This window comes from Morone saxatilis, unplaced genomic scaffold, assembly GCF_004916995.1.
Source record: "Morone saxatilis isolate NCDOM2014 unplaced genomic scaffold, NCSU_SB_2.0 Contig3, whole genome shotgun sequence".
In the NCBI taxonomy this organism is placed as follows: Eukaryota; Metazoa; Chordata; class Actinopteri; family Moronidae; genus Morone; species Morone saxatilis.
In genome coordinates this window covers 23,872,618-23,892,415 of record NW_023339873.1, presented here as the reverse complement: position 1 = coordinate 23,892,415, position 19,798 = coordinate 23,872,618, and the positions used below count along the sequence as shown (strand labels likewise).

The following is a 19,798-nucleotide window of genomic DNA, read 5'->3' as shown; positions in this document are numbered from 1 at the left end:
AAAAGGACCATCTTGTGATGATCTGACACAAGATGATACTTAGGGTGCTTTCACACATAACCCCTTTGGTTCAGTTAAAAGGGACCCTGGTGCTTTAGCCCAATTAGTGGGGTTCATTTGAGGTGTTGGGAAAGCTTCTGTTAAACTAAATCCTTAAATAGCTAAAAAATGACCACACACACACACACCTCAGCTTCGTGCTGTCGACCCTCTATGCTCCACTCTCCAGTGGGGCTATGGAAGGACTCTAGCTTCTGCTTCATGATCATCAGCCACTTCTCTATGTTCAGCAGACCGTCGTGGAAGCTCTCATGGTCTGCAATGCTCTCCTCGCTCTCATGCACCTTTACCTGCAAACAAGAGGAAAAGATCAGCTGGACAGACAGTGGGGCAGCGAAAAAACGCTTGAAAATTCATGCAATGCACTGGCATTATCTGCACAGACAACAGTTAGAGTTATGCAAAAAGTAACTTTATATCCCAGCATTGTCACAGATGTTGCACTTTACAGTCCAACTGAAACTAAAAATCCTGACTTGTGCAGTTATTTAATAAAGAGCAACAGATTAGTGTACACAGTCACTTGACAACAGGATTAGCAGATATAAGATTCTGCCTGTAAGTCAGGAGAAGATAAATCACACAGTGATCAGAGCTGTTTGGAACAGAGCAATATGTATTCTTTAATACAGTTTAGCACTGGTCCACTGGGTTTTTATCCCTTCAGACACATAATGCACTGTTTTTATTTTGAAGTTGGCTGAGGGTTGTTCTGTTTAAGTCCCTAAGAACAATGAGCAGGGAGTCCAGATGTTTGAGCTCTGTGGAAGTTATCTGGTCAGCCAAGTGTTGCTTATATTAAACAGAGGGAATAGAATAACTACTCCATTGTGCTTGTCAAATTCCTATTTTTGGTGTAAATTGCTGGTGATGGCTTAGGTTTACTCTGAAAGTTAATCACGTAGATTAAAAAACTGTGAGAAAAATCCATACAGGAACTCCACCGATTCTACACATAAATTTTTTTAGCACTACTCTACTGCTACTAAACGTTTTAGGTCTTGAATGTCAGAGGGAGCTGTGTGAAGAATATATGTCTTCAAGTGTGTATTTTACTCATCTACGTCTGTGAATTTATTTTAACCAAAGAGTTGGCGATCATATATATCATATATATATGAAATTATATATGTATTATATATATATATATATATATATATATATGGGGGGAAAAACCGCCCATTTGAGACCAAAAATGTTATAGGGGTTCAGTGCTAAACCAGTGGGCTACTGTTAAAGCAGTATTAAACAGCTAAAAGAGCTGCAAAGCTCAGAGCATCCGAGAGGAACTGCACAATTCACAATGAGCAACCCTTTACCCCTATAACACATAATTTCGTCATTTGATCTATTATTAATATAAGGAAAATAATTGATGCAGCATTCACTAAGGGTGGAGGCTCTATCACATATCGAGGATGAGCTGTAGTCAGACAGCAATGATTCAGAACTTCATCCACTCTACTGTCTTACCCTTACTGCGTTGTACAGGTGTTTCCAGTCTGCATAGAGCCTCTCAAACTGAGTCCTGTTGCTCTGACTGGATGACACTAGGGTCTCCAGCGCTGTGATGTGGGCTTCACAGTCCTCCAGGTCCTTGTGGATCACCTTAGGACACACAAGACACACAGTGAGACAGCGCACAATAACACACAACTGTGGTTTTAGTTTAAACCACAGTTCATTGCCTGAACTTAAAGTTTATTAATAACATGATTTCAAAAAAATCTAATTTTTAGGTACTGGATACTCTGCAGTCTTTTATAATGAATAAACTGACAAAAAAAAGCTGTTTCAAGGCTCTGCAGTCTGAAACAGCTTGTTGTTCATTTCTGAAGAGAAAAGTAAATGAAATTGTTATTTTAAAATAATAACTCTGAAGACCTGAACACAAGTCTTTACTCAAACAGCCTTGTCCTGCATTAGGGAAGTTAGAATAACCAGAGAACTAAGTTAAAAACAAAACAATACACAACATAGACAGAGAATTGTATAAAAAGTTCCATAAACATACCAGGAAAACTAATCTCTGATCAATATTCACAGGAAATCATCTCTAAATTCATCCAGATCTCTGGTTTTACACAGACCTCCTGCAGTTATTGTGTTCACTGTTTGGGTTTACTGTGCAGTTTATCTGTTCTCCTGTATTTGTTGTATATAAGATGAAATATTAATAAAATATGACACTTAGTCAGGACTTGTTTCCCTTAAGGAAAAAGGTTGGGAAACACTGGTGTAAATGTAGTAAATCAAAAGCACAGCATTAGTCTTATTGTTGGCAATGAAACCAGCTGTGTGAACATCCTTCCATCAAGCACCAGTGTCTTTCTTGAATAGGATAAATGCCTACATTTCACATACTGAGTCACTTCCTGATCTTTGCACTGTAGTTACCTACTGCAGCTTTGCAGAAGTTTCATGACACTTGATCTGAATTCATCTGCTTAATCTGCTGGAGGCAGATAAGACAGTGTACACAGAGCAGCTTGTGTTCCAGCAGACATTTTGACCTGGGATTAAACTCACCCTGAACTGGTCGGACTGGCTTTTCTTAGCCAGGATGTCAGGCTGGGGGCCGTCAGCTGCCACCAGTCGGTCTCGGAGACTGGCCAGCTTGGATCGAATCAACTCATAGGCATCACCAAAGTCCTTGGTTCTGGAGATTAAGCCCTGAGAGTGGGAAAAATGTCTCAAGTGTGTTGTTATACAGCCAGTCATGTCAGGATTGCATGTTAAAGAGAGTATTTCCTCTCTTCCATATTAAAATGAGGTCTGCACAACCCACTGCTTTGTCATATTTTTCAAACTCCATGTTGAAAGTTGGTCCAAGGGTTAACTGTGACACACATCCATAAAGAGATGAGGACCTATTGTGAGAATATAATATTCATAGGTATGTTTTCATTAGTGTATCATCACCTGAAAATAAGAATTGTTCTGTCCTCTTGTATAAGGCAGAGTCCGCCATGTTGAACCACCATGTTTCTATAGTAGCCCAGAAAGGACAAACCAAACACTGGCTCTAGACAGGACCTTTCACAATTTTTGCACTTTTCGCAGTCACTAAAGTTTCTCCTTCGTGCTTGCAAGTGGAGGGTGAAGCAAGTGTGTTGCAATCTGCAGTTACAACACTAGATGACACTAAATCCTACACACTGAACCTTTAAGTGGAACTCTAATAATCTCTCATGTGTGTCTCCAGGTGTTGGGGAGTATGACTGCATTAAGTCTTTTGTGGCAACAGAGGTGTGCAAAGTCTGATATGTTGCCTCGAGTGCTGTCACATGAGTCAGCCTAAATAAGAAGATTTCAGGGTAAAAAAAATAAATCCTCCTTGCAGCAGTAGAATGCCTTCCTTCACGGTGTTCCATCCCTACTATTTAAAAAATTTGATTTCTACTCAAGTGGGTGTCCACTGCATTAAAAATGTCAAAACCAGCTGTTTCTTCTTGCCGATGGGATATGTTCAGTTTTCTAAATGGTTTGGATAACTTACATTAAAATTTAAGATGCAGTTAAGCCAAATGAATGACAGCAGCATTTAAGTACCTGTAGTCTGCCCTTCCTCTGCAGCAGCTGAGTGTGCAGCAGCTCTCTGTTCCTGATGGCAGCGCTCAGCTCATCCTGCAGGCCATCGGATCTCTCAGGGCCGAATACAGAGTCCAGCAGGTCCCCCTTTACCTGCAGCAGACCTAAACGCTCCTGCAGCTGGACGCTCTTCTTCAGCAGGTGCTAACATAAAGGACAGAAATGGAGGACATATGAAGTCAAGCCTTCCTTAAAGGTTCCACGCTGCTGACCAAAGTAAAGCGATTTCACAACTATTGGTGCACTTTCATAATCAAATCCACACAGTAACCCATACATAAATTTTGATTAAGTTCAACTCCAGAAAAAATCTCCACACAGAACTTTTTAGAAAACTTCATAAAGAATTTTTATGATAACAGCACTGCCGCAGTGACGCAACTATTACACAAGCTTTCTGATCTTTTTATTAGACATACATTTGTTTTTTTTTTCAGTTTCTTTGCCTTGGTGACCCTTGGATACACTTATCCAGATCCTGACAATGTATTAGCAACATTGTTTATCTTCATTGTTTTATGTAATAGTGAACAGTAGAGTGAGACAAGAAGCTTTGGGAGAAAGCTGAGGCAACAAAAGCGCCAACTGAACAGGTTTCTGACTGTACTTGTCAGAATTGCAACTGATGTAACTAAACACTGCACTGAAAATCAATTCAAAACAACTTTGTTAGGGGCAAATACATTCAAATATATGATATGACACATTTGTAAAATTCTCTGACATTAGAGATGTTATTGGACTATTTATCAGATCCGCTAGCTGTCTCTGTCTGGAAGATAACTCACAGTTTCATAAAATATGTATCTGACAGAAAATCAAAGATGAGTGGCAACCACTGGCATTCTGTATTCTGTGTTATATTTTAAGTGTTGGAGTGGTGTTTGATTTAAAAGTAGGATCACAGCTCAAACAGACTTCAGCTCTATTCTGTGCTATAAAAAGTTTGTGAATGTTTTCTGAGGTCACCTAACCTGCTTGGTTTTGTTCAAACAAACTCTGATGTCTCTGCCTGTTTGATCCCCTTCATGTAGGCTGATATGTAAGCTGTCAATCAAACTCTGGTGTGGTCCAAACTTTGAACTTTAGTTATACACCATCAAACTCACTTTGTTTGTAGTTGTGAAGATGCAGACGTGTGTGACGGGAACATGTCACATTTACCCTACAAAAAAAGCTATTTTATTCTCAGTGGAACAAAAAAATGATTTATTATTAAACTATTTTTGCAATTTTCACTTTCTCCTGCAATTTCATTGCAAACAAATGCCTGAGAACATCACAATATGCAACACAATCCAGCATTTTAATCCGCAACAATCCTACAAAAAGCCCACGAAATCCTGGAGAGGCTCAATAAGTTACTGTGAGCACAAAACAGACAAGACCTAAAAGGTCCTATACTTAGGTTCAAGTCCCTAAGTATTTTTTCCTCAATGTCCTTTATAGCACTTAAGTACTAGCTTAGATAAGCACAAATCCATAAATTTTTTTCAAATTGGATTTTCTTAACACGCTTTGTTTAGTCATTAATCACCAGGGGTTGCTTTATGGATTTTCCAGGAATACAATTTTTTATTATGAAAACTTTGTCTTCTTTTGTTGTTTGCTTTGCGTGATAAATATGCAAACATTTAGATGTTGTCGTTTGTGTTTCCACCTCTAACAGAAAACATTCTGTGGGGTTTTTCCTAAGCACTAAATATAGCCATTAATCATTAATGCTGCATTCACATGGATTCAGGCAGACGGCAGACAGACAGCACCTTCCTCAAAGCACAGAAAATTCAAACAAACACTCCAACGGCAAGGCAGGACGGCGAAATGAAACACACATGTCGTTGCTATGGTCTCTGCTAACAGAGAACGGAATACATATGTTAAATACATTTTTTTTTTTAATATAATTTTATATAATGTATTACTTTTTAGCAGCTCGTTGTGCAGATTGTCCATCTTTACTCCTTGTGTGTGGGAGCTACATAACATCTGCTTTTAATTTCCAACATGGAGGTTTGCTGACTACCGTTTGCCTGAATCTATGTGAATGCAGCTTAATGGGTTAAACCTGCAATCATTTATTTTTTTGGCCACTTGGAGGCACAAGAAACTCGCTCTGAACACACTGACACATAGATAGATGATAGATGAGATAGATAGATACTTTATTTATCCCGAGGGAAATTCAATTTATGACATTTTGAGTTAATATGGCAAACACTTGCTTATTAACATACCCAGCACTAAAGGAGGAGCATTAGCATTCATTTGGAGTCGACTTTGTGTCCACCTGATAAACTAGTAGTACAATTCACTCTCTTCTAGCTCTGGTTTTGGTAAATGCTCCACTGTGTTCATCAGCCACTCTCTAACTGTGTCTATCAGCTGTTTGCTGCTGAGTAGGTAGCATACAGTGGCTTTTTAGAGCTTTTTTTGTTTGTATTTTGAAAACAGCTGCGTGTTGCAGCTGAAACACTATGAGCAGCGAGCCAGAACTGAAACTTTCTATAAAGATCCATAAAGCGTAGGGGAGCTGCAGATTCAGGTGGTAAAACATCTCTTATTACATTTTATACATTGTTATCTTTAAAATATCAATTATAGCCTGTTTAAGGTAACGTGTATGCTTTACCTCTATGTTCTGGACCAACATGGCAATGTGGGAGAAGTCCGTAACCTCGGCAGAAGCTTCCAGAACCTGAGAGACCACGTGGCTCCACTGGGCGTAGACCAGCAGTGGGTCCTGGAGAATGTTTCTCAGCCCTGACTCTGACTCAGAGCACAGCCTCGTCGCTCTGCATTTCACGCTGCAACATGAGCACACAACACATTTTCAGCAACAGAGATTTACAAGATATTTTCTAAATTGACTTACAAGGCTGTAACAACTACTTGGTACATATAATGCATGCAAAACTATGTGTGTGACAAATTAACAGGAAAACCTGAATGTATTAGTAAAGAAACATAATGAATGCAGATGCTTCCACAGTTGCACTGCATAGTACAATTAAGCAATTAACATCCAATCATGCTCTGTGGCATGTATTAAATACTGAGCAGGCCCAGTGGATTCTGATTTTGTATCAAGATGGCAAGAGGAAGTGAGTTTGAAAGAGGATTTATTGTTGGGGCACAGACGGCGGGAGATTCAGAAACTGCTCGACTAAAGTGACATCTGTATTTCAATCTATGGGAAAGACATAATGAAGTAGGGTTGGTTGTGGTCTACAGTGCACATTTAATGACTGTGATATTTGTACATTAGTAAGAAAAGTAAGGAAAAACATCAACTCTTCCTCACGTGACAATTACGCAGAGAGAATATTATAGTAGGCTGCAGTGCATAAACCCCTCATTACTAAGATGAATGCACATCTGATCCTTCAGTGGTGCAAAAACCATACAGACTCTGGTCTACAGAGATGTGGGTGAACAAGTGATATGGTCAGATGAGTCATCCTTCACTGTATTCTCGACAAATAGGTGAGTGCATGTGTAGCGTACACCAAGAGAATGGTACAAGCCTGAAGGCCAAAATGAAGCCATTCTGGTGGCAGATGGTGGCCCATACCTTACTGGTTCTGAATAAATACCAATTAACTGCTTATCTAGCATAACATAGGGTCTTTTAATCAGTGCAAAGGTCAGGTCAGTTGAACATCCCAAAATTTTAAATGTATCTACAGCCAAGCATATATTGCTAGTTTCCAATAATCAATGAATATTTTCTTGGGTTTAAAGGGGCAACAACTGCTTTTAAACTCAGCACAACTGACTAAATTCACTAAAATAACGTGTCTGAATATCGTTTGTCTTCCTTTTCCCTACAATTACCACTGAATAATAGAATTCTTTCCAGGAAATCCAACAAATTATTAGGAAGCTATGAAGAAATAATGGACCCATTTACCCAAGTTTTATTAGCACCAAGGGCAAATAGGGTTAGGGTTCATAATTAGGGGATTAAAACCACAAATTTTACGTAACAGAACAAATTGTGTTTTGTCTTGTGACTTTATCATTACCTCCCAAGGGAGCAAATTGCTCAAAATAGCTAACTCATGTCTGAGTTTTAAATATCTGGAACTGGAACACTCCATTAAGCCCCACAAATCTCTGAAAGTAGCACTAAAAGCTAAGTAGGACAAGGGACATTTAATTCAGACACATGGAATATTTCTTTATTTTTTTTGTAGTTTATATTGTTAAAAGGCAAAGAGAGCATTTAATCATGACGTGATTCTGTGACACATTTTGACTGGATTTTACCCAAGCATTCCTTATTATCATTTTCAGGTAGAATTTGGGGAAAATGTAGTTTTAAGTTGTAATTTTCTACCTCATGAAACTTTTTATTTTTATTTTGCATTTCTTGTGGTCTTCTTCTCCTCTTTTATTGCTAAAATTACCACATTTTGAGGTGTGTTACGGCTGGATTACCAACAGGGCAAAGTGGGCAACTCACACATAGCCCCAGACCCAAGACCCCAGAGGTCCCAAAGCCACAGGTTCAATTGTGGCAGTTAATTTGCAGCAATTTGAGTCACTGTAATTTTGTTTGGGAATATGTGAATACATACTCACAAGTGAGTCTCTATGCACTTTGCTCGATATGTAGCACTGAAGCACAATATCAACTTTCAAGGGACATCACACGAGTCTTGCTTTAACTGACCTTTGAAGAGCATCCTAGTATCAACATCTAGTTTTTTGATGATAATAATAATAATAATGGTAATGTTCTAGGGCTGCACAATTAATCATATTACATACATATTAATCATGATCCTTAATTTCGTTTCCCACAATTAAATGAACATAAGCCACTCAGATGTTGACGTTTAAAATGTGTACTCGGCTCACAGAAAACTCTGTTACATATGAAATCAAGCGCTGCCTAAATTAACAGCCAGCCAATAGTGATCCAGATGTTAGGGTTTCACTTCTGGGGAGCTGTCATGTTGTTGCATGCTGCTGCAGCCTGGAGACTTTTATTCCCGGATAAAAAAAGATTGAAAATGAAACATTTCCTACTGCTACAACTTTTAACTGGCGAAACACAAGTTGAAATTTATTTTGAAGTAAGCTAGTCACAGGAATTGATTACCATCAAATCTACAGTCTGAAATAAATGTGTTTTCTGTCAAACCCATGGGATGTGCATGTGACCTTGTACAGCTGGTGGTAGAACATGTAATACGCAAACAATATGAGGACCTATTTATCAAAACATTAACTCTGCAGTTGTCAAAACTCCACATGGATACTTAAACCTCCTATTTATTTAATTAATGTGAAATACTTCTACAAAAACAACAACATTAAACAACATATACTTGGGTGTATGCAAGTGGCTGTAACACCAGAATCACATAATGTTCACATACAGCCTGCATTCTTTGTTTGTAATTAAGAAGTTCATCCACTAGGTGGCAGATGAGCATCAAATCACCCCTGGCCAACACTTGACTGTATTCCTGCAATTCCTTCCAATTCTGCAGAATGTAAACATGAGTAAACATGGCAGCACACAGGCATACTGTGTCGTTAATAGCAGAAAAAGCAGCAGCACAGACCATACTTCGCATCCTGATATACTGCCCCTGCAGTCCATGGGCTACATTGCATCTTATGGAGGACACGTGATGAGATAAAGGATATGCAGGGTAACCATAAAGTAATAGTAGAGTTAAAAGCAGGTATATCAGAGCAGTCAAAATGATCTTGGGCCATTTCAGTATTTGAAACCATGCTCTTTAATTCCTACTGCCGGCAGGCTGACAAAACACTCCAGCCTAGGTAACCCTTTAACCTTTATCCACGAAATCATGCAATGAATTTGCCTCCTTCACTAACAGAATTCCTTCATAGTATAGTACCTGCATTGACCTTACATCAACCTGAAACCAGTTCAATTAGCATGACACAATTTAAACCTCTCCTGCTGCCTTGATATTCAGTTTTTGTCAAAAATATTTTTAATTACAAGGCATCAGATCTTTTGCAAATAGTCTACTCTCCCACAAGCCTTCAAAACTGCATTTATTAGAACAATCTTGACACCTCACTATGAACGGTTGTAGGCCATATCAAACCTCCCATTTTTATGTCAAATCTTTTTACGCAAAACTATGTTTTTCAACATCAACCCTTTCTTGGAAAGAAGAATGATTAAAGTCAGTGATCATCTTCAGTCGCAAACATTAACATTACTGTCTTTTTATATTTCCTTGTCTTTCTGTCATATGTAAAGCCTTTTAAATTGCCTTGCTGTTGAAAGCAGTTGTACAAACAAATGTGCCTTTCCTTGCCTTCAATTTGATTAAGCTATCGACAGAGCAGTAAGTTACACTTCCACACCTTGTGTTCGTAATGTTCTGAAAATCAAAGTAAAATAAGAAAAGTCAAAATATGATCATTCTCAGTAAATGAGAACGCAATTAAATAATTGGGAACCATTGTGGGACCAAGTTTTAAGATTTATTAGCAGGTATTATGGTACCTGCATGTGATTTAATTTTTTTTTACTTTCATGGTTTTTAAACAGTTCTAGTCCTTCTGTCACCTACCTCTGATGTTCTTTGACGACAGCCAGGACATCATCAGAAAGGTGTCGTGAGTCCTCTGAGAACCTGAAAAGCTCCTTGAGTTGGGCCTTGAGAAGTTCCACCTGGGACTCCTCCCCAGCCAGAGTATTCCTGACGCCCTGCAAAAAACAAAATGGCAGCAAACTAAATGGTGTGATATTTACCACAGACATGTTGTTTAATGCCATGTTCACATCACATCATTCACAGTAAATACAAGTCAGCCTCCTGACTGTAATACTGTAATTCTGAGTTAGAGATATGGGATATTTCCCAGTTGGCTGAAAGAATGACAGAAATGTCATCAAACCCACGGCAAAATGACTGCAGAGCCACCAATTCAAATCCAATATTAACACTAATACAGGCATTCAGCTAAATAGAAAGCAGATATAGATGGATATATGACTGATATACAATGGTCAACAATTCAACCACTACAAAGATGTAACACAACAAAAATAGCTCATTTAGGCTGTAAGGTATGACTACAAGGCTGGTACCATCTATGAGGAGGATTTCCTGTTCTTCCCATTCTGCCAACTCTGCATGAAGGCAGCATGATGCCAAATAGTTGCAGTTAAGCGGCTCAGCTCCACAAAAAATTTCCAGAATGTCAAAAAGTTGTCATCTCTGACTGCTGTGCTGCCTGACTGGCATCAGTAAACTTCCAATAGGCCCTTTCCATACCTTGGCTATGTGTCAATGCCACACTAATACTATGAAGTATTGTGTTCTCATGTTAACATCACACACAGAATTTTATTTTTTAATTAAAGATAAATCTATGTAGTGCAAACTAAATAAAAATTATGTTTAATGTGTGTAATAATAAATGTGACATGAACCCGTTCAGTATTGAAAACTTGAGAACCGTGGCACCACCATCTATTATTCTTTCCCACTTTGCTTTTCAGCTTTCAGCTGAATTGTGAGGCTACCTTTCCTGCGGTGGACATTTTGACTAGTCGCAGCAAGAACTGCACAGGTGCACCTAATAGCAGCAGTGATGGCTCTGTCACATTCAGATGTGCCAGTCAGCCAGAATGCACAATACCAAAGCCCTGGAAGTGGCTCATGTAAACAGACTGCAGCCATTTCTAATGTCACAATGGACTAAATAACACAGCTGCACATAATAAACAATGAGTAAACAACAGTTTTATTATTTGTATTGTTGTGAGTGGCTGCTAATTGGCACGGTGGAATGAAACATACCCATAATTACTTTTATCAGTTCCGGTGGTGATTATTACCCTGCTATGACACATCTGTGAAAAGAATCCATTGAAAAGCAAAGCTGCACTAATGTGAAACCCCCAAATCAAACTTCATTAACAAATCTAACTACTGATAGAGCTAGATATATACACTTTAAAGCTGCAGTGGAACGGTTATAAATATATGCTGACACTTTCAATATATCCTGACAGTAACTAATATTAATAACTAATAGATGCACAGCAACTGTCTTCTGACAATAGTACAGTCCAGTCCAAATTGTGTCTCAATATAAATACAACTGTTAGGCCTTAGAGTTTGTCAGCAAACATTACTAAACCATCAGCATCATACAGATCAAGAAGGCCATTAAACAAGTCAGGGATAAAGTTGTGGAGAAGTACTATGCAGTTTTAGGTGGTAAAAAAAGATATCTAAGGCAATATCTCACAAAGTAACAGAATTTCCACATTGTGGGACAAATAAGGCAATATCTTATCTTAAAGTAAATCCATCTTTTGAAAATTGAAAGAATTTGGCACAACAGAAAATCTACTAAGAGAAGGCTGTCAACCTAAACTAACGGACCAGGCAAAGAGAGCTTTAAACAGAGAATCAGCCAACAGGCCAATGGTACCTCTGGAGCAGCTGGAAAAGCAACACGATCAGGTTGGGAGAATATGTCCACAGGACAGCTATTAGCTGTGCCCTCCACAAATCTGGAGTCATAACAAATCCTGTTTGGAGTTTGCCAAAAGCCATGTGGCAAATACAGCAAACATGTGGAAGAAGGTGCTCTGGTCAGATGAAACCAAAAATTTAACTTTTTGGCCGTGGTCCAAATCCTATGTGTGGCAGAAACCAAACACTGCACATCACCCTGAGCACATCACCCCCACAGTGAAACATGCTGTGGGGATGCTTTTCATTGGCAAGTAATGGGAAACTGGTCAGGAATGAGGGAAAGAGGGAAGGAGTCAAATACAAGGTATACTCTACTCACAGCACCTCTCTCTGCACCAGGATATAAACCAGTGAGTGGGAAAAACAACCAACCAGAGGTACCAAAAGAGCTGCAAGAGACTTTGCAAGGTACACCTTCCAGCAGGACAATGACTCTGAGTATACAGCCATAGCTACACTGGAATGGTTTAAGGCAAAAAATGTCACTGAATGTCACTGGATGTCACTGAATGCCACTGAATGACCCAGTCAAAGCCCAGACCTTAATACAACTGAGAATCTGTGGCAAGATTTGAAAATTGCTGATCAATCCAATCTGACTGAGCTTGACCTATTTTGCCAAGAAGAGTGGACAGAAATTGCAGTTTCTAGATGTGCTCAGATGGTAGAGACAAATCCCAAAAGCCTTTCCATTGTAATAGTTCTACATAGTATTGACTCAAGGGGGGGGGGGGTCTTTTGTATCCAACAGATTTGTTTTTAATTTGTGTCCTGACCGTTCCTCAAATGTCTTGTTTTGTCCCCAACCTAAAGATATTCACTTAACTGTCATAGAGAACATTGGACATTTTTTCTTCAAAAAGGGCTCAAAACGATAATTGATTATCAAAATAGTTGGGGATTCATTTAATACAACAACTTAATTGACCAATTGTTGCAGCTCTGGTGAGCACACAACTGTTCTACAAGGTTAAGGCCATTAATGAAGCAGGTTCTGTAATTCTTTTGGCATTTCTTTCCACTACCTGCCAATGCAAATTCTGAGTAGTAAATTATTTCATCCACAACAGCATCTTTGCAATGTAGATAAACTGGAGTTGTTTACAATCCATTAGACGTCTCCAACTAAAAGTGAAAACACATTGTGTCACAGCGAGCTGACAGCCTGTCTAGATTGTAGTAGATGACAGACAGATGAGTCCACCAGGGCATTCCAGTCACACCCTATAGAAGCAGCTCCACAGGTGCACAGGTACAGAACTGTTGCTCTAGAAGATTCTCTGTGAACTGTCTCCTGCTGATTCTGCCCTTTATCACAGGCTGCAAACACATAAAAATATGTGAAGGCTATATCCTGTAGAGGCAAAGCTTGGCATGTTTTTCCCCCCATTGTTTTCAGTGGTAAGGAACTGCTTACTGATCCACAGCCAGAAGTGACTTGCCAGAAAAGAGGTGGATGAATCTGGTATATGTCACAGTGTGAGACACCCAGGGAGAAATAATGATCTGACTGTGACTCTACTGTACCACACCTCTCTGAGGCATTCAGAGGATCCACGAAAGTGACAAAGCAGCTCCACTGGGCTGCTGGATTCTGTTTCTGGCATGTGAGATAGACTGTAAAATATACTGTGATGGAGATAAAGAATCCAGTCATGAGTCATCATGTCAGGGCATGTAGATTTTATCACCTCTATAAGAGGAGGAATGATGTTTGTGTATGGAGGAAAGGCATCAAGAGAAGGCATTAAAATGAAGGCTGTGAAGAAGAATGGATAATAGCAAGAAAAACAGAAAAGATAGGGGGAGGACGTACAGAGTGCAAATATTTGGGTATGCTGGGAAGAGTAGATTTAACTGAGAATGCTGAAGCAAAAAGAACTCTAACCCACAACTGGGTGTCAAACTTCTATTTGACATTTATGGACTGTCAACACCTATAAATAATAACACAGGATGTTTTCTTTCTGAACTTTAACTCTAACTGTTGCTTTTTTCTATTGATGTTAGAAAGGTTAAAAGGGTTTTAGGGGCTTTAAAGCTAGGGTACATAATGCTGGGGAAAATAGCTAGTCTAACTTATTAGATTTGTCTATATTTACATGCACTTAACCGTAGTTATAGTTAGCTTTCTCCAGTAAACTGATTTCTTAAATGTATAGATATATAGAAAAAAAAAATTAGGGGATACTTGGTTTCTTCTGGAGCATGCAGATTACTTAGAGATGTATGACCATGTTTCATATGGGATTTTTACAAAAAGACTGCACTCAGGGAAAGTAACACACGAGTGGCTGGATGAAAGGAGAGATTTCTCATGTTTAAAATAGTTCCAAAGAGCCAAGGCGTTAAAATAAGAAATCCATGCTACCAAAATAAGGTTGAGACCTCATTCATCATTACTGACCTGCTGCATAGATACAAGAATTTATTTCTAACCTGGTTACTTAAGTAACCCAATGCCCACTGATTGTCTCACAGTAAATATCATTACATTGCCAAACCCTAACAAGAAGAGCAGTGTCGGTTTCCTCTGCTGTACTTGACAGCAAAAGCTCTCTGTCTACATAGATTTGACACAATCAGTAAAAAGTAAAACAAGTGTCAGGAAGAGTCAGTTGAAGTCATATCTTGTACACACACATACAGCACATCCACCTGACATTGAGTTAATATCTGAATTTTAACTTCTGTTGACTGCGTTTGCACTCTCACGTTTTAGAACTTTGTGAGAATTACACGCCAGAAACCTCTTGTGTAGTCAACTTTCATGCATCTAGACTTCATTTCTACTAAACTAAAGTGTTTTAAACGTACTACTGATAAGTTACCATATATTTCTTCCACTGGCCAACCATCTGCTCCTCTGTGCGGTCCTCGGCCTCGCGGTTCTCCTCCAGTTCCTGGTCCATCCCCTGCAGCATTGCCCTGAGGTGGCCAATGTCTTCTCCTAGCCGCTGGCACCTGGTCACGTACTGGCTGTGGGAGTCCAAGCTGCAACGCAGGCCCTCCTCTGCCTCACACAGGCCCTGCCTCAGCCTCTGCCAGCCAAGCCTCAACTCCTCGGCCTGCTCCACCACCACCTCCGCACCCGCAGGAGAGGTGTTGCCCCTCACCGCATCCGCCACACCCTCGATGTGCTGCAGGGTCTTCTCCTCACCAGCCACGCTGTCGTCCAGAGCCTGACACAGGGCCAGGAGAAATATTACAAAGGTACAGCTGGAATAAATATAATACAACTTGGTTTCAAATCAATTCAAAAATCGATTTGCATTAGAAAAGGAATCTGTCTTAATCTTTGTTTTAACAAGATATTACAGCTAATATTGAGCTCGATTTAATTCAATTTTCAATTCAATTNNGAGCAGGTCTAGACCGCACTTCTTTTAACATTTACAGAGACCCAACAGCACCACCGTGAGCAAGCACTTGGCGACGGGGGCAAGGAAAAACTGCCTTTTAACAGGCAGAAACCTAGGACAGACCCTTCGGCTCTAGGTGGGTGGTCGTCTGCCTTGACCAGATTTAAGCAGTAATAAGATACAGCACTGGTTTGCATGATATCTCAGCAGAGGAACAGATTACTTTCCTTATTTTAAGAGTAACACCACTTCTCAGTTTGAGAGACAGTAGCCTCGTCCCAGTGTTGGAAATGAAGCAGCTGTTTAGTTTTTCATATTCATTTAATTAAAAATAGGAATGCTGCTGGTGCCTTCATGTAAGAAAAAGTAACTTATTTCTATTATGTTGTTGGAAGAAATTGTGTCTTATTTATTTAATTATTCATCTTCAAATTTTTCAATTCAGATCAGTAAAGTGGCCTTACCCCATTGGCAGGTTTTGTTGCTCAGTACAAGAATATTTTATTTTGATTGAGAATGTTTCTAGAAGGTTTATTTGTACAGTGCTTAACATGAAATATTTCTGACTACTGAAATTCTGACAAAGAAATAAAGGCCAGTTGCTAATAAAGGCCTTGTAGAAACCTGTACAAATACAATGAATAAAATCCACTTTGTGTCTGTTTTAGGGCTCGTCTCCATATAGCGTTAAGCACCAGTGTCTTTATTCAGTTGCTCCCAATGAGGAGAGAGCAATTGTGGCAGCATGTGGCCGCCTGCCGGCAGTGTCTTTTTTCAGAGCACTGCAAAGGCTCTTTTGTGAGCCCGTTCCAACCAATTCTATATCACAGGGCAGCAGATTGGGAAAGCAACAAATTACAAATACTTAATTAATGTACTTAAGTAGTTTTTCTAAGTAGTATTTATTTAGTATTTATTACAACTTCTACATTTTTACACAAATATCTGTCCTTTCTACTCCTTGCATTTGAGGGCAATCATCGATTATTATTAGTTTTTGCAACATCAAGACTGGTGCATAGCACGCATGACAGACTGGTGTGGGGATAGTTAGTCAAAAGCTCATTACTCTTTTTAAAAGTATATTATTACTTTACTTATTACTCACTGCCAACAGTAATTAGTTACACTGACAGTTATAGTACTTTTCTTCTACTCCTTACAAAATTGGTAATTGGGAATATTTCCAGCTGCTGAATGTAAGTTTCCATCTTCCAAACTAGTTTCCTTTACAATTACAAAAATTAATCCAAAGATGTGATTGGATCGTTGGTTTTTAAATATAATAAAAGTAAAAATAGTAGTCAAATAGTAATTAGTTACACTACTAGTTACTTGGGAAAGTAGTATGGTTGATCACTATAGGGACACAAGCCTCAGCTCTCTTTACTGTGTAAGCACTGCGCCACCAACATTTTTCAGTGTTTTTTTTTATGCATTATCTAAATGCAATTCTAGTTTGGAATGCACAATAATAATCTGGGCCGATTCTTGTCTTGTCTTTATTTGTGCTTTCCCATTTAATGTTACAGACCACCTTTACTATACTGTATCCATCCATGTATGCCCCTTTGATGTTTTTCTGCAGTGGCACCATTTACCATGAGGATAATAATAATAATTTATAGAGTCTGAATAAATCACTCTACATAGAACATTCTCCCTTTTCCCCAAACAAACAGTTTTGAGACTATCAGCATGGCGACATCAAACAGCAGCTTCCTAATTCACTTTCAGTGAGTCTCACTTGTAAGGCTTTGAGCTTGTCCTCGGCCGTATCCTCCTTCTCCATCAGATCTGTCAGCTCCTTGGTTTTTGTCAGCAACCACGACTGGAACCTCTGAACGCAGCCTTGGTACGTCTGGTGCTCCACAGCAATCTTCTGAAGCTGCGTCAGGCGCTCCTAGCACAGCAGGGGACACACCTCATGGTAATTTTTAGCATGGCATTGTTTAAAATGATCTTTCAGCGCACATCACAGACTTCACATTCTGGGTATCTGAGCGAGGAGCCTGAAAGTGAATTTGTATTCTCCTGCGAGACTCTCTGTTGTCTATTACTTCAACTACATGCTTCTTGAGTGCATGTTGAAATTTTAAAAAAGGAAAACACAAAGAGAACCAACAGGAGCCAGTTCACAGGGAGGAGGTGCTTCCAGGAAACATTATCCTATAAAACACAGCATTATTTAAATCACAACTTTCCCATTTGCAGTCAAAAGTACAGCTTTTGCTGGGAGACTGGTGGGTGTGAATGTGTGATGTGAGTTCAGACTGACGTGGGTGTGTGGTTAAATCTGACTGACATTTGAAAGAGCTGTGTGAAAAGGGAAGAGGAAGAGCAGTCTCATTGTGTGGCCCACGGAGGAGAAAAGCAGCCAGCATGTATCCGTTAATGTTCACTAATCCAACAGCATCTTTACTCTGAATGTAAATTATTCCCGTCAGAAATGTTGGCTCCCTCTGCAGCGTCTGGATCTGATTATAGATGCACAGAATAAATATCAGCATGCTTTTCATTAACCTCAGATTTATGTACAGTTGCGTGGCTTCACTCGGCAAAAGCATGAAAGTAGTAGAAGTAAACAGGAATTGAAGTTTGAAATCCTCGCTCTTAATGTAAATTGGGGTCTCACTGATTTGTGGGCACATACTGTATGCTTGCACTTCGATTCAAAATGTCACCAAATACAATGCAAATCCCAGCCAACCAGATAGCCTCCCCCTCACACACCAGCATCTCCCTAGTGGAAACATTCCAGACATTTGACCAAATGACCACAGTTCTAGCTGCTTCACATACATACATGCTGACTAACTTTACATACTAAACTTCATCAACAACATATGTGTGGGTGTGTGTATAGCACGTGTGTGCATGAATGAGAGCATAACAAAAATGGTAAGTCTCTGTTCAAGTGTTTATCAAGCTTCCTGTTACAAAGCTCTTCCTCCTTCCAACAAAGGAGTTCTCTTTTGTTTTACTCAAGAGGATTAACATGCTTCCATTTCATTTTATCTCTTTGAGTGTTTTTCATTTTCTTTCCTTTTCTCCTTCTTTCTTTATTTGTATTTGTAAGTATTATTCTGCACACATTCATGCTGATCTGTGTGCACTTTTACATAAACCACAAGCCTGTGAGTCTCCTTTGCATCAGCATAAGCAGGGCTGTCGCAGGCTGTGTGCAAGACCCTAATCACTGACATGCATGAGCACAAACCACAGTATATGGTGGTGGTTGCATGGCACAAAATCAGTGTGAAGTGGGCCACATGGTGACACAACATTAAAACAAAAAGAATGAATAACTTTTACAACATTTGTTTGTTTCATATATCTTGCAAACACCAAATGTGCACTATACAGCATATGCAACACACTGCCAACACTGGAGAGTATTTCTTCATTAAAAGAATAGCAAAGAACGCCACTGAAGGCTTTCCTTGATAGAAAAAATAGGGCGCACACCTTCTGGTGGGTTGGCCGACATGCTCTTGTCCAGTCAAATTCTCAGTGGCCAATAGCTGATGTAACATTAATAAGGAGAAAAATTAATGAGAGAGTAACGAGGGCTAATAACGGGCTAGCAACGAAGGTTCAAGCTCAATGATGGATCGATAACATTATCGACTGTCCATAACCCCAAATCAAATTTGAAAGCTGTAACTTTTGCTCTGTTGTTGTTGTTGTTTTAGTGTTAATGTTGTTGTTTAGCCTGCTGAACTTTGCTCTAGTATTTGCTAGGTGGCTACTGCCTCAGGCAGGGGGATTTTGGACTAATGTTGTAATACTGAGGGACAGTAAATAGAACCTGTGTGAACGTTAAGCCTCATTTAAAGCCAACTTAATAACAACAGTAATAAGTTGGATGCTGGTAAGTGCTTTATCTGGAACTGCAGCGCTCTATACTGCATAAGCTTTGTTACTGTACTGAAGCCCTTGTTGCTCTGCGGTCATTGCCTGTATTTGTGTGTGTGTCTGCTGTATGTAAATTTGATTCACATGCCCTTAAGGAGTCAAAGTACAAGTTTAGCAAGGCGGTGAGAGAAGCTAAACGTCAGTACTCTGAGAAACTTCAACATCAGTTCTCAGCCAATGACTCTGGTTTTAACCTAGAGATATGTGACGCAGTGTTTTCTGACCATATGCCTGTATTATTTGAGGCTGCTGTTTCCTGTCACACAGTTAAACCTCGCGCTGCTGCTCGGCGCTGTCGCATTATTAACCCTTCCACTGCTGCTCAGTTCTCGGTTGCTTTCAATCAGAACTCCATCATTCCTGAGTCTGTGT

At 39.5% G+C, this 19,798-nt stretch overlaps 1 protein-coding gene across 1 annotated transcript in view; it reads right to left on the bottom strand.

Annotated features, from left to right (window-relative positions):
- The window catches only part of syne3 (spectrin repeat containing, nuclear envelope family member 3), a gene marked incomplete at its 5' end in the record, with an annotated part of 48,126 nt that overhangs the window by 23,846 nt on the left and 4,482 nt on the right, over positions 1 to 19,798 (bottom strand). Inside the window, 8 exon segments of the mRNA XM_035673968.1 lie at positions 189 to 350; positions 1,534 to 1,668; positions 2,590 to 2,733; positions 3,613 to 3,795; positions 6,284 to 6,458; positions 10,224 to 10,360; positions 14,978 to 15,328; positions 17,256 to 17,411. Of these exon segments, the coding sequence (XP_035529861.1) occupies positions 189 to 350; positions 1,534 to 1,668; positions 2,590 to 2,733; positions 3,613 to 3,795; positions 6,284 to 6,458; positions 10,224 to 10,360; positions 14,978 to 15,328; positions 17,256 to 17,411 (1,443 nt within the window).